This window comes from Hydra viridissima, unplaced genomic scaffold (assembly GCF_058129835.1).
Source record: "Hydra viridissima isolate aposymbiotic clone 2 unplaced genomic scaffold, HvirCarnegie_v1 scaffold_6, whole genome shotgun sequence".
Classification (NCBI taxonomy): domain Eukaryota; kingdom Metazoa; phylum Cnidaria; class Hydrozoa; order Anthoathecata; family Hydridae; genus Hydra; species Hydra viridissima.
Window position 1 is genome coordinate 15,146,378 of NW_028324305.1, and position 13,034 is coordinate 15,159,411.

The 13,034-nt window shown below is 29.6% G+C and overlaps 1 protein-coding gene and 1 pseudogene across 2 annotated transcripts; one reads left to right on the top strand and one right to left on the bottom strand.

Moving 5' to 3' along the window:
* Positions 1–10: 10 nt before the first annotated feature.
* Positions 11–8,802, top strand: LOC145190403 (uncharacterized). Of its 2 annotated transcripts, XM_090091355.1 has the most exons (3): positions 11–266; positions 363–716; positions 7,236–8,802. In XM_090091355.1, the coding sequence occupies exons 2-3, from the start codon at positions 609–611 to the stop codon at positions 8,070–8,072; spliced, it is 945 nt and encodes a 314-aa protein (XP_089947481.1). In that variant the 5' UTR covers positions 11–266; positions 363–608; the 3' UTR covers positions 8,073–8,802. The 2 variants fall into 2 exon arrangements, with proteins under 2 accessions (XP_089947481.1, XP_089947482.1); XM_090091356.1 differs by lacking the exon at positions 11–266 and having other exon boundaries at positions 603–739.
* On the bottom strand, positions 1,836–3,697 carry LOC149887195 (uncharacterized; annotated as a pseudogene).
* Positions 8,803–13,034: the final 4,232 nt, after the last annotated feature.

A 13,034-nucleotide genomic window follows, 5' to 3' on the forward strand; every position in this document is an offset into this window, starting at 1 on the left:
TATTTTCCTTTTCGAGCGGAAATATTTCAACTATTCATAAAATAATATTTATTAAAGTGACATCCCCACGCATTTTAATGTCACACCAAGAATATTGACTTATTGTTTTCGACACATATTGCATGCTGCATCCTTTTCGACTGTTAGATCTCAAGAATGTACCAAATGAATGAAATCAATGTAGAGCTCTAGTTTACTATCTACTGCATATATTTTCTTCAAAAGAATGTGATACGACGAAAAAATGAAAGTATACGGCGACGGAAGTAAATCATTTTTTTTAAGTAAATTGATAATGAAGTTTGTTTTCAAAACTCATTGTAGGTAAAATTAAAAATATCCGTGCATCGCGTTGTTTTTAGGTTAATAAGTGGCAACATAGGATTCTCAGTCGTTTAAGACTTTCATGTCAATAGAAGATGGTTACAAATTAAAAGATTTACTTTTTTTATTTGTCGTTCGACCGCAAGTCACGTGGATTTCTAGTTTTGCGAGCAAACATTAATTAGGAATCTAAAAGTGTCAGGTTTACAAACTGCGTTTAGAAAAAAATATGATCTGAGTGAAATAGTCGTGATAAAGATCACTAATTTGACACAGAAATTAAAATGAACAAAAGACATACCAGAACATTCAGGAATGAATTCCGAAGAAGAAATTTTGGGTTCGTTTTAATGGTTTTGGGCGAAACGAAGAAGATGTTTGTTTCTTCGAAGGTGAGTCCATTGTTTCTTCGAAGGTGAGTCCATTTAGGTGACAAGGATTTGTTTACTTCTATGAGTAATTTAATTGCTAAAAAAGTGAAAAGCAAGATATAGATATATATTCTTTGCAATAGTGTGTTAGCAGTGCTGGTGCTAGACCTTCTATGTTGCCACCTTCCTCCTCCCCCTCCAATAAAAAAATAGATAATGGGGTCCTCCAAAAAAAAAGGTCATAGGGTCCTGTACATGCCATGCAATGCGTAAAGTAAATATTAGCAAATTCTTAGCAAACTTTTAAAGCTGAAAATTTAGCAACTTCCGGCATTTAGGAAACTGCAATTGTAGATTTCGGAAATTGAAGAAATTTTTTCGCTTTTAACATTGATAGCATGATAATCACTGCAAGCCCTTTCCATTTGCAAAATACATGAATAAGTAAGTATGCTCCCCTCCCCCCTCTCACTTAAAATTTCTCTTTTGGTTTAATGAAATAAATCCCATTATTTTGGGTGGAACGGAATGTTTTCACATTGTTTCACAAATTCACATTCAAAGAAAAGAAAATATCTCTTTGTTTTTTGTTATTTATTTTTTATGCAAAAGTTTTGGAAACCAATGGTTATTGAATTTACTATTATTTAAGAAAGTCAATTTTACTTACAAAATTAAATTTTAGTATAGAAATTGTATTCCTATTTAGCTGTTCTTGCTTTTAAATGATTTTGTTCGGAGATAGGGATGGCACTTTTACTTAATTTGATGTAAAAACAAAACAAAACAGTTACCGTAAAAGTGTCTAACTTGGCACAAAAATTTGATTTATTTGCAATTTTCATCTATAAAAGTCTGCTTTAAACTTCTTATTATATTGATGTAAACTTGCAAATCATTTATTTAGGATATCTAAATTCTATTTTAATTGTTAAATTTATTTTTACTAATTAAGAAGTAGTTTTTCAAGATTGTTTAAAAAATGTGCAAAGTTAGCCAGGGGTCTGGGTAACTTTGCACAACTTAAAAAAAACTTGAATAGCTTTATGATATGTATGAAATTCGTGAAAGTGACCTCTTTTTTCATACTTTCTGAAGGAAAAATAATTCAGAGGGTAGTTTAACAAAAAAAACAAAAGATTAACTTTAGCATTATTATGCTTAATAAAGAATATAACATGCTATGATAAAAGAAACTGAACACAACCTCATTAAAAACACAAAAAAGCTCATTTGTATCTTGGTAAACTTAAATAATTAAAGATTACTTTTAGATAAACTAAAATAATTAAAGATTTCCTTTTTTTGAATAAAAATTCAAAATTAACAAAACAGTTCAAAAACACTATTGAAAGCCTAATTTTGGTACTTTGAAAAGTTTCCTAGTTTTGCTTAGTTTTTCCTCTTTGCAATTTTCTTTGAGGCAAAATCACAACCCTCGTTAAATTTTTCTAGATCTTTAATGCTAACACTTTTGCCTGCAGGAACAGAAAGTTTCTTTTTTCGTTTATTAGTTCCTACAGATTCCAAAGATTTAAATTTGTTTTGTAAGAAAACCTTAAAGCTGTCTTTTAGAAATTCTTTATCATAAGATTCTCTTTCTCTAAATTTTGTAAGAAGTTCATTGACATTCACTGGATAGACACCGCACTTTCTAAAACCTGATTGTAAATTGCTAGCCTGATTTGGCTCTACAGCAGACATTAACTGATTAAAAAGTTCTGGGAAATGTTGTTTGTCAAGAGATGTCTTTATGCAGCCAACAGGTGAATCTTTATACTCTGTGATAATTTTACGCCAAGCTGTTTTCAAAGGTTTAAAGAAAGCTACATCTTGGGGTTGAGTTATATGTGTACTACTAGGTGGCAGACAAACAAACTTTATTTCATTTTCTTCACAGGCTTCAATAATTTTTGGAGAGATGTGAGAGGATAGGTTATCGCCTAAGAGAACTTTAACTCCTAACTTCTTTTTCAAAGAAGGTAAAACTATAAAAACCACTCTTCGAAAGCTACTCCATCAAACCACCCACTTTTAGTACTGAAGTATCTGGCTCCTTTAGGACCTCCTACATACCAAGTTGACCACAGATTAGTAGCCTTATAAACAGCAAAAGGTGGTAAAATTTCACCAGCTGCATTACCTGATATCATTATAGAAATACTTGTCTTAGAAGTGTTTCTTATATTTGTGAGGTATTTACTGCCTCTTTTTACCAAGCACTTTTTTAAGCCAGGGTCATCAGTTAGATTTGTTTCATCATAGTTGTATATATTGCCTGGAGGAACATCTTGTATGGTTTTGGTAAGATGTTGAATATATTCTTTTAGAATTTCTTCATTAAAATTTGCTCGTGATTTTTTTTATGTTTGGCACAAATTTATTTCTTAGTTCTGGATATCTTTGTAAAAATGACTTGATTAAATCAGGCCCAGGAAAGACTTTATATTCAGTTACTTTTCTACCAGAACTATGGATATAATTGTACATAATATGACGTAAGTCTTCTTTACCAATAGGAAATCCAAATTGACTTAATTGAATGGTACATTTGACAAAGGTAGTCTCCTCTAATTTGGAAAAATAATACGGTTTACCAGGTTTTAAGTTATGCTCTCCTTTCAATTTGTAACAAATCGTTCTTCGACTAACACCATATTTTGTAGCAGCTTGCTCTTGTGTCAGCTTTTTAGGTTTTACATCTTCAAGACATTTAGCTAGATCGTCCTCTGTATAGTTTTTTTATTTTTTGGTTTTAATCTTCTTTTTGTAATGACTTGACATCTGGAAAAAACATTACTAATAACTTAATTTGACCTTGAGTTACCCAAGAAATTATTTAAAGCTATAAAAAAGTATGAAATAACTCTGCTTATATAAAATATTTGCATGAAGTTTTAGAAAGTATTGCTTTTGGATGACCAACGACATTTAAGGTGAACTTTGTACATTGTGCAAAGTTACCCCAAATTCTGCCAAAAAAAGTACTTTATTTACAAGACTGTTAAATTTTAATTTTTTTTTTTTTTTATCGATATGAGTTTACTTCAAATCAATACCATAATAAACACTTTAAGCAGTTTACTCACTTTTGAGTTCAATTCTGATCTGCTGCACAGATAAAAGTTGTAAGACATAATTTTTGTATTCTACTTCTATGTTTACACAAAACGACTCGTGTTGCGAGAAATCGCTTTTATAAAACTATTTTACATGAGTTTCGTATTGACACTAAAACAAACCGTCGGATTCTAAATTGATTTGCATTTGTAGATCAAATTTTTAGTTGCTAGAAAGTAAAACATCTTTGACATACTGTTGTGCAAAGTTTCCAACTGTTGTGCAAAGTTAGGCACTTTTACGGTACTTTTAAACAAAAATTACTTTACATAACTTAGATTAAATTATGAAATATATTTACATTTTAAAGTAATTCATTTTTTAAAAAATAACATATTACATATAAAATTACTTACATAAAGTTAATTTTAAAAATGCTTAACTTATTAAAAACTTATTAAAAATACGTTATTATTTTTTTTTAACAAGTAAAAGTACGTAAAAGAGTTACCGCGGTGTGACCTAACAAAGTCCTATGCTTTAAGAAAGTCCTAATTTAAGAAATGACAAATTTCGTTTATATAAAAGAAACATTTGCGAAAAATAGCTTTGTTGTTTTAACTAGATATTTAGTTAGATAAAATAACTAAATTTTTTTCTCTAAATTTTTTATTTTATGTATACGAAATTTGTCATTTCTTAAATTAGGACTTTCTTAAAGCATAGGACTTTGTTAGGTCACACCACGGAATTTACTTTTTGTAAATTACTTTTAAAAGTAAGCCGTGTGAAAGAAATTTACTTTAAAATGTAATTTAGATTTATACTTATAAAAAGAGTTTGCATTGAAATGTAATTTACTTTTTGCATGTAAAAGTAAATTATTTTTGAAAGTAATCTTACTTAAATATAAGATTTTAAAAAACAAAAGGGAAGGGGGTGGGTGGGGGGTGGGTGGGGGGTGGGTGCACATTTTAGCTTCCTGTCACCAGAAAAAATGGAAGAAAGTTCAGCGTTTATTTTTAGATTATCAAGCAATTTAAAGATTAATTAGTGCAAAATACATTTTTCCAGAAGTATATTTTTATGCGGAGAGTGAAAATCTAATAATGACAGAAAAGCAATTCGGTTGCAAAAAATAAATTCTACTTAGGAAAAAAAATATTCCGTTTTTGTGAAAGCTTTAAATTGTTGGAAAATATTCAATTAAAGCCGTTAACCAGCTCTAACGTCCCTAAACATATTTCATAATTCGTTTAAAGCATTATCAAATATGTTTAGGGTAAGACATGGACCTTTCAAAAAGTTTTGCAAAAATTATAAATCAAGTATAAACTATTTGATTAAAAACGATTTCAGTCAGGGGCATGGGTAGCCGATAGACTTTCTGGTAAAAGTTTATGCACCCAAATATTTTTCAATTGGTCATCGTGGTTGTTAACAACAACCACGCTGAATAACAACAATCACTTTAACGCTATTAACAAGAACCACGCTCAATACTAATTAGAAATTTAGAAAGTGATTGCAAAATCCAAAAAAGCAAAACTATATTTGACTTGTGTTTAAACTTCTTTGTTAAATAATGCGTTGTTATGCAAAGCCAATAGGATCCAACCCTATTCTTCCACAAATCGTTTGCTAGGGCAATATGGGTAACTGACTTAAGTTTAGCTCTAAGATCGTTCTTGTATAGATAGTATTACTTTCTCAATCGTTTTGTTATTGTCTTTCGATGAGGCGGTTTGTAAAGTGGAGCAAGAACTTTTAGAAGGCGTTGCATACCAGGTTTATGAAAATCGTTAAAAGGACAGCCATCTTGGATAATGCAGTTTATTACGGCTTCATCTATTTCATCTTTGCTCTGCATCCTAACTAATTTATCTTGAACGAGTAGTTTTTTTTTTGAGAATCGTAAAGGTACATATCTTTCATGTTCGTATAAAAAGATTTTTTATTAACACAAAAGATATGTTTTCTAAAATTTGGTTCAGGCCCACATACAAGGTTTCCATTCTCCGGGTACATCAAACAAACATACTTATTGATGTTGGCAACAAATGAAAACAGGGTCTTAATAGGCAAATCTTTTATTCTACGGATTGATTTTATAACTTGATCATCGTCGGTATTAGAGTTCGAACCTACAGTACAAACAATAGTTTATAAAAATATATTTCAAGTACCAACGCAAATTAAAGACTGATACAAATACATGACTGTACAGCAAGTATTTATTTACTTTCTTTGACCTTTCTGTTTTCATTCGCAAGTTCATCTTAATGATTAAATAAAATTTACAAACATACCTGAATATTTAATATTGTCACCAGATAGACGTCTTGCTTCAACAGTTGGCGTGTTTCAGATAAAAACAAACATTTCCAGCGATGTATGTTGATAAAGTCTTGCGTTCCAAATAAACGTCTTTTAGATATTTTTTTTTCTCTATTTTTCCAGTCATTGTTGTCGAAAAAATTAAACAAAATTATTACGGTGCTCGCCTTACAACTAAGCTTTACTGCAAGTTTTGTTTCACTGCATTTTACTCTCTCATACAATATCCTTTCAAAGAAAATGTCGACCAAAAGTAAATTTACTTACTTTTTAAGTATAGATTACTTTTAATTGTAACTAAAAGTTGTTTAAAATGTAAACTTAAGTAATCAAAAGTAATTTTATGTAATTTACTTTTAATAGTTCTAAAATAACACGTCTACTTAGGAAAACTAATTATATAAGTAAATTTTATTTACCTTTGATAGCATGTAATTTTTTTATAATGTATTTTAAAATGCTTTTTTTTTACAATTACAGTAATATAACTTTTTTAAAAACAAATTCTTTTTAAATGTAAAAGTAAGATACATTTTGAGATAAAATTATATTATGTAATGCAATTTTAAAAAAGCAATTAACATTTAAATGTAAAAGTAAATTACTTTACCATGTAACTCAATTTTACATGTGAAATGTAAATTACTTTTTTATGTAATCTACTTTTACATAACTTACATTTGAAAGTAAATTCACCTTTCTTTACAAAATAAAATTTGTTTTATAAAAGTAAATTAATTTCAAAAGTAAATTTAAATTTTTTTTAAACGTTTACAAATATGTAAGCAATTTACTTTTTCATAAAAGCTTACATACTTGAGTAAGTAAAAAAAAAGGTAGTAAAAGAGCCATCCATATTCGGAAAAAATAATTCGTATTTTGTATGGAAAGCCATTTTAGATTACTCTTCGGTTCAGCTGTAAAAATATTCATTCCTAAGTGTCGATCAGGTGTGGTTTTAGCAGCTATCAAATAAAACTATTTTTCTAAACCAAATTATTCCCGGGGGAATGCACTCGTGTAAAAAATTTGTCGAGAAAAATATAAATATATTTGAAAAGCTCATCGTATGAAACATTTGTTTTATTTTAGTGTGTTTTATTTTGATGTGTATATTTGCATGCGTGTTTCTACTTTACTTAGGTACCATGTATAAAGCCTTCTTTTGTATTGGTCTACCGATTGATCATCTCAACGTATCTCTTATTTATGACTACGCTAAGCATGTCCTGGAAGGGTCGTCCATTAAAATGGCTTATATATATGACGAGCATAAATTACATTTTCGTGTTTTTGTATTTTGTATCTGCGCTTATTGTCAGCTGCTTAGGATTATTTCGTGACAATAGTGGAAAGATAAGTAATTTCGAACAGCCTATCGTTTCAAGTAACGATTTCGTAATTGAAGATGTTGTTAATAGTAACGCTGAGAGCCACCTTAAAAACGGATTTACTGTAGATTCAATTATTTCAGGTATAGAAGAAAATTGTACGAAAAGAGTGAGTCTTGTTTCTTTACGAACCAAAAGGAGCGACCAGTTTAAAGAAAATTTACCAATGATAAACAAAGTTCACTGGTTTCTTTCTGCAATTGCTTTGAACCTATCAGTTGATGTTACATTAATTTATTGGTTACTGCTCTTTCGGCATGATAATGATATCTCAAGTAGCCTTGGTTGGTTTTTAAACATCGACAGACACCTCCTCATGCTTGTTTGGCTCATTGTAGATCACGCATTTACAAAAATACCTGTTCGAGTGCTTCATTTTGTGTATCCATCAACTGTGTTTATACTTTACAGTATTTTCAACATAGTTTATACTAAAATAACCAAACTTGTTATCTACCCCATCATGAATTTTGACAAATCACCATATGAAACTGTGGGACTTGTGTTGGCAGGGTCGTTTCTGTTTGTACCGGTTGTACAAATATTTTTGTATTGGGCCATTTATCGACTTAGAGAAAGGTGTCCTTAACATTATTTTAAAGCATTCGCTGTATTGTTTTTGTTTTTTTCGTCGTTTTTTTTTTTTCAAATTGTGCGAATGAGTTCAGTAATTAAGGTCTAATTGATTTTTTCTTTTTTTTTTTTTTTTATTTATTATTTATTACGTTGCAGATTTTTTATCGGGTACATCCTAGAGAAATACCATTCTTCAGGAAAGTTACTTTTTTCTACCAAAACATCTTATGTATTGGTTGCAATATCATTTATATAAGAAGTTTTGTTAAAAAAAAACTTTTTGTTTTTTTTTCATTTATTTGAGTATATGTTTTGGAGGAAAGATTGCCACATTCAAACACAAGAGGGTCAACTGATTAGCAAACTATTATAGTAATTATATAGTAAATGGCTTAAAGTAATTAACAAGATAATAATTTCACGTGATTATTATTCTAACTACAAAACTTAAAACGAATGGTCGAAAATGGGGATCATTCCTGGCCAGAGGTTCGAGCACTATACGTAAAAAGGTAATGAAAATATCTTAATACTGTACCAACTTATTTTAATAGCTGTTAAGTATTAGATTGAATTTTTATGTATTATTCTTTTTTTTCTTTTTGTTTCACATTTCAAAATGAACATTAAAATCTTCCATTTGGGCACTTTAAATAGATGAGAAATTCGTTACAAAAGTTTTGTGTTCGCGTGTCGAGCAAAAAAGAATTCAACGAAGAAATTTTTTTCTACGTTTGTTATTATTTCTTTCTTTTTATTTTTTTTTTAATTTTTTTTTTTTATCTCTGATCATTTATGAAAATAACGTTTTTTGCTTACTAATTAAGTAACCTAAAAGAATAAGTTAGCATAAATATAATTCACGTACGCCTGCATTTTAAATAAGCATGAATTCGCTTGTGCAAAACGCAACCAATCATACTTAACTAAAAACTTCGTTAAAGGAAAGTGATTTGATAAGGTATCATTACAGTTTTTAAGCTCGAGTTAACTATTTACACAAGCACAACGAAAAAAAAAAGTAATAATAAAAGAAAACGGAAAAGTAGTTTGCTTAACCCTGTTCTTGTTTGATAAACATATTGATCAGCGCGTAATAAATAAGCGCATCACCCTGCCGCTCACCAATAGCGTCTTAGGAGCTTCTGCTATTAGCAAGATTGCGTAATATATCTTCAATGTCTTTATTCGGTTTATTAAAACAGATGCGTAAGGAAACCACAAATGATAAAACTTGGGCAACGAACTGTTAAACGTTAAAAAAGACGTGATAAAGGAAAGGTAACCACGAGCATTAACGCATTACCAACACGATTAAGTAAATGAAGAAAAATTATTGAATCTAATAAGCAATCGGTTTACTGTAAATTTTACAAAAATTTTAGCTCACCATAATTTTACAATTATTTTTGATTTTTTCTTAAAAATATGAAAGGCTTATCAAATTTAAAAAAATCAAGTTTATAGATACATATATTACAAACAAAAATATCTAAAAAAGAATTTAATTAAATAGGATACAAAAAAGAAAAAAAACAAATACTCCGAATGTCCGCCCTTTTGCATTGATCACAGAACAATCTAAAAGGTGAACATATGCACATCCCAAACATGTTCAATAATGGTCATATCTGAACTTTAAGGAGGCCTGTTCATTACTTCGAGAACTCCCTCCTCACACATGTCATGTAAATATTTTTTTGGCTTATCGGGAATAATGTTTGGGATCATTGTCTTGCTGTAGAATGAATTTATTACCTATTAGTCTCACTCCAGACGGTATTGCATGATGTCTTAAAATTTCCACATACCATTCTTCTGTCAGTTTGCCATCAATTCTGATTAAACCACTAACTCCAGATGATGAAATACAACCCCAAACTAGAACAGAACCTCCTCCATGCATGATTTTTGGATGTAAACAATCAGGGCAATAAGCCTCTCCAACCTTTCTTCTAATATACTATCGTCTTTTGCTACCGAATAAATCAAATTTTGATTCATTTGTGTGTAGTACATGGTTTAACATTTCTTGTGCCCAATTATTTTGCTGTTTTGCATACTTCAGTCTTTTTTCTTTACTTCCACGACGAAACAAAGGCGTTCGAACTGTAACTCGCCCTCTTAACCCAGCTTTTAGCTAATGTTGTCGAATGCAAGATGAGGAAATGTTGGTACCAGTTGCAGCTTGAAAGTTCTGGAGCAGTTCACTAGAGGTTTTTTTCCGATTTCGCAGAGACACATTTATAAAAAACTTGAATGTCATGTTTTGTAAGCTTTGGAGGTCTTCAACTTCGAGTTTTATCCTCAAGAGATCCCGTGTTTTTAAGTTTTTTTATAATTCCTCTAAAATCTCTGCTCTTATATATTTTGTTTTTTGGGCAATTTTTCATTTAGAAAAGCTCTTTTTCATTGAGAAAAATAATAAGGGCACAATAACTATGAAATGTATTTGTAAACTGTACTATTATCTCATATGAAGCCTTGACAACAATTAATAAAAACAAACCAAAAACCAAAAAAGCTTATACGAATTGGTTCAGTTCAACTTATAAAGAAAATAAACACGTTTGATATCTAAATACAACAAACTATTTAAAATTTTGATAAATATTGCTTTTGTTTGTTAAAATAGTGCTTAGTACTGTTTGAAATAAGACATCATTTTATATAAAAAAAAATCAGAAGCTATTATTCAAAATATGTTAAAAAAAAGTGTTTTAATGAGTGGGCTAAAGCTTATTTACAGTACTGTGTATATATATATATATATATATATATATATATATATATATATATATATATATATATATATATATATATATATATTTAATATATGAACTTCAATAAATACGAATTCTCTCAATACTAATTTTTTATTTTATCTAAGAAATTTTCGCTAGATTATTGATACTAGCATCTTCAGCTTTAATTACAAATATTATTAAATTAAATTACAAACAAACATTAACGGTAATGTCACGTTTTAATGGCTTCTTTAAACTTCGCTTTAGTTGGGCTTCTTTAATATTTCGTAGGTATAAAAAGTATGGCGTCCAGAATTGCGTTTTTACATATTGACCGTCATCTAAATTCATACCTCCATTTTTAGGTCCGCATTTGTTGAACTGAATTTCGATTGCCTCTCGAACTTTTCTTTCAAATTTTTTGGGTTCTACTTTTAGCGTCTTTACTTGATCCCATTTTATATTACCTGAACATTTAATTTTATGATGGCCAATTGCATATTGTTCTAATTTTTCTTCAAAAACATTTTTTTGGTGTTGTTTTGTTCTTGTTGCTATTTTCATTTTTGTTTCACCGATGTATTTTTGTTTACACTCGCATTCTATTAGGTATACTCCGGGATGGCTATTTGATGGTAGTTTTGTTTTGTTGCGCGAAGTTAGTAAAGATTTAAGATTTGCACTGGATTTAAAGACTGCCCTGTAACCTGCTTTCCTAAAGATTTTTCGAAGTTTTGGTGATAATACTGGGATCCACGGTAGTGATATAGTTGGCATAGTTGCTTTGTTGTTAGATAAAACTATTTCATTATTTGAGTGTCGTTTTTTTATAACAATATTTGCAAGGTCTTGTAATTTCTTCTTTTCGTATCCATTTTCAGCAAACACATTTATTAGGAAATCGATTTCTTTATTCAAAAATTTTTCAGAGCAAATTGATAAAGCTCTATGAATAAATCCTTTAAATATTCCTTCCAAGATTTTTGGATCGTGGTTTGAATTGGGCTTAACCTGAATATTTGTTATTGCTTTTTTTCGATGTATGTTAAAATCATATTTACCTTTTTGATTATTCGTTATTTGGATGTCTAAAAAATTTAATCTTTTATTTTCATCTTCCAATTCAATTGTGTATTTGATGGCATGATGTTGACTGTTTAATATTTGTTGAAAACGGATGGCATTATCTTTATTTGTAAATCTTGCGTGGCTATCATCTACGTACCTGAAAAACGATTTTATTTCTAACGGTGGATTAGAATGAAGCGCAATATTGATTGCTTTATTTTCAAAAAATTGCAGGAAACCTTCCGCAAGTACTACCATGAGTGAAAGTCCTATTGGACCTGAATCTACAAGTTCATGAATTTCTTCATTCCATAAAAAATAACATTTATATAAACACAGTTCTATTAGTGATTTTATTTCTGAAACGCTTAGTTTTGTTAGTTTATTTAAATTTGAGAAGTGCTCTAACATATCAAGAAGAATTTTTGTAGCCTCTCCCAGAGGAATTGATGGATATAAATTGACAACGTCATAAGATACTTGTATTTCATCATTTGATATATTCCAAAGTTTAGCTGTTTTTACAAAAGTTGACGAATTTTTTAACTTTGTTATGTTTTTATCTAAGATTGGTAAAAATATATTTACTAGATATTGTGATATTCCATAACTTGGTGTCCCGATGGTTGAAACTACTAATCGCATAGGGTATGATTTTTCCGGTTTGTGCGCTTTAATTACAACATACATACGTGGCGGTACTGGGTCGCTTGGGTAAAGACTTTCATATTCTTTTTTGGTAAATCGCCCTTTTTTATTCAATTTTGATAGGTAAGTTCTAATTTTAGTAGCAAATGAAATGGTAGAGTCCTCTTTAATTATCTTTGTTTTGCCAATCTCTTGACGAATTTTGTCAATGGCTTTGTTGTGTTCTATTCTAACAAAGCCTGCTCCTTTATCAAAAGAGTATATATCAATGTTTCTGTCTTCTTTTATTTGTTTTAATGCTTCCCTCTGTTTATAATTTAAGTTATTGTTTTTTTGCGGTTTAAGCATTTTAAGTTGCCTCAACACGTTTCTGCGTAAGTCTTGTGAACTCTCAATTTTGTTGCAATACTCTAGTTTTAACGCAGTGGATTCTGTTATTGAAATAATGTCTAAATAGGGTATATTTTGTATAGTTGGAACAAATTTTGGTCCTAGTTCTAAAAGATTCCTGT